This window comes from Etheostoma cragini, chromosome 11 (genome assembly GCF_013103735.1).
Source record: "Etheostoma cragini isolate CJK2018 chromosome 11, CSU_Ecrag_1.0, whole genome shotgun sequence".
NCBI classification, from domain to species: Eukaryota; Metazoa; Chordata; class Actinopteri; order Perciformes; family Percidae; genus Etheostoma; species Etheostoma cragini.
Genome location: NC_048417.1, coordinates 26620978 through 26623705, shown reverse-complemented (window position 1 = coordinate 26623705; position 2728 = coordinate 26620978). Strand labels below are relative to the sequence as shown.

The following is a 2728-nucleotide window of genomic DNA, read 5'->3' as shown; positions in this document are numbered from 1 at the left end:
CATTTTATCAGCCTCAAATCGAGTCAATGACAGCTCACAGAAGACAGAGAGAGAATAGGTGATGAATGTGATGATGTGTGGCAGGCAGGTCTGGAACGCCTTTCCTCTAAATTCAGACGAGCTTCTCCTGCAAACAAGCAGAATACGGAGATAGGTGTACAGGACAAAGAACAGGGGAGTGAAGATGGTTGTGACTAAAAGATACTGACCTACTATGTTGTTCAGAGTTGTGTCCACACAAGAGAGCTGAACCACAGGCAAGTTGGAACAGAACAGCCTATTCAGTTTATTGCCACACAGCGGTAATCTGACAGTAAGATAGAGCATGAAACCAATAGCAAATACAGGGTAGAGCACGGCAAAAATCACAAGAAGTGTTACCATCTTAAATGTCATTTTACTGTGATAATGTAAAGGCTGGCAAATAGCAACAAGTCTATCATAGGCCATGATGCTGAGGAAAGTCATCTCACATGATACATAGGTGTAAATAACATATATCTGAATGGAACAAAATGGACGTGAGATTAAATGAGTGTCGGACAGAATGTCCATCAGAAACCTGGGGAAGAAGCCGGCTGAGCCATAAAGAGAGTTAAACGACAGACAGCTGATAAAAATATACATAGGCTGATGCAGAGACTTCTCCAGACAGACTGCCAGAATAATGACAACGTTAGCAGAGACAATAGTCATGTAGAGCAACAGACACAGACTGAAGAACAGATATCTGAGGGGCCCAAAGTCTGCAAACAGAGTGAACTGAAGATACAAAGGATTTAGGCTGTTGTTGCTCTTCATGTGTGCACAACAGCAGAGCTGGAAGAAGAGAAGTGAGAACAGATGGAGATACAGTAAATTAGATTAAAATGTTCACAGCAAAATGTCCTATTTTAACAGATTACTCAACACTTAGAATAAATCTGCATTCATGTAAATTGCATAAAGTGCACATTTCTAACAATTTTGCTAGTTCAGAAAGACTTGTTAAAAACATCAACATGGAAGAAAAAGGTCAGTGTCACATGAACTAAATTCACAAGCAAGCTCACATTTTTCATTGAACAATATTAGAGTTGAATGAATGAAAAAGAGATATATCCAGGTTAACAAGGCTCATACATGACAGACATTCAAAAGGTTCTTTTCCACAAGTGACATATTTGCAATTACATTCAAACTTTCAGAAAAGCTTTTAGCGTAGTGAAGTTCTCCACTTTTGTGTCTTATAACAGCTGATATAATCAGCTGAAACAATATACTGTATATAGTGTTCATATGTGTCCTGTGGTCTGTCCAGCAGGTAAAAGACAGAGTTCAGAAAACAGTCTTTGCATCAGTGTATGTAAATATTTAGAATAATACACAGCACCCTCCCCTGACTACAGCAGACTGAGGCAGTAGCTGAACCTTTATCCTGTTATGCTGTCACACTGAGAGCTGCAATCTGTACACACAGGGTCCAAAGGGAGGGACAAAAAACAAACCCAAATCAGGAGGGACAGACAATGACACAGATCTGGATAGATGGATTGATAGATAGATAGATAGATAGATAGATAGATAGATATTTATTGATCCCAACAAAATGGGAAATGATATTGTTGCAGCAGCAAAATAAATCACACAGCACAAAATATAAATATAAATGAAATACTAAGACACAATGTACTGTAATAAGCTGAGTTAATGTGTCCCTGTTATTAAGAGTTCATCAGTTAAGCAATGTGGTATGCACTAATGTTACCAGCAGAGGTCAACGTTGTTCTATTGGGGGGAGGGGCAACCCGAGTTTGGAACATTCCCCGTTTCTCAATGTCAAGGATCCTTCCTTGGTAGGACGAGTCCTTCCAAGGAAGGATCCTTCAGGAGCAGGTCAGAGTCCTCCTTAGCATTTGGAGAACATGTACAATGGAACAGGCTATCAAGTGCACGTCATTGCGGGCTCAAGTCATTGAATTTTTTTGCCGCATTTCAAAACACTGGATGAAATGATTGTGGAACTGTTAACTGCGCTGTTTAATTATGCTGTTGTGATGTAGAAGATGAGTTAGCAGCCGTTTCTTATTGTCACGGAAGGATCCTCCAAAGCCAGGAGGAGGACGCTACGTCATCAACGTCCGTCGAAGGACCGTTCCAATGTCCAATGTCAAGAATCCTCCGAATCCTCCGAGTCCTTCATTCAGAAACTTTCCCATAGACAGAGAAGGATGCATATGTGTATCCTTCGCGGTCCCAAATCACCCACAATCCTATGCGCGTGCCTTCGCCGTCTCGTTAAAAAAAATAATAGCGGACCTCAGCGGGAGTTCGAGCGGCATCGCTGACGGTGAAATGATGACTTAAATGTAAGTATCTTTAGTGTGTGCCGTACATTTGTTATCAGCGTTAATGTTTTACATCAATGTAAAGCTTAACGCTGTAAAGCTTGTACAAATTGCTCTAATAATTAGGTAGATACACCCCGAGCTAACGTTAGCTAACTAACCTATAATTTAACTTTCGGCTGTTAGCTAGCTAGGTTGCTGTCTTTGCACAGTTTAATGTACGGTGGCATGTTCATCTCTTTTTATATACCGTTACTATGCGTAACGTTAGCAGATATTTAGAAAGTTGGTGTGTTTATCACTGGTTGTATCTGTAGACGGGCGGTTAACACTGCACCGTGTTAACTTCACTAGCAACGTTCAACGAAGGCTGACATGTATGAGTACTTTCCCATGTAATA

The 2728-nt window shown here is 40.6% G+C and overlaps 1 protein-coding gene across 1 annotated transcript in view; it reads right to left on the bottom strand.

Annotated features, from left to right (window-relative positions):
* LOC117952413 (olfactory receptor 6N1-like) overlaps window positions 1–801 on the bottom strand; it is a 5742-nt gene extending 4941 nt beyond the window's left edge. The window contains exon 1 of the mRNA XM_034884699.1: window positions 4–801. Coding sequence (XP_034740590.1) covers window positions 4–801 — 798 coding nt within the window. The remainder of the gene's footprint in view (window positions 1–3) is intronic.
* Window positions 802–2728: the final 1927 nt, after the last annotated feature.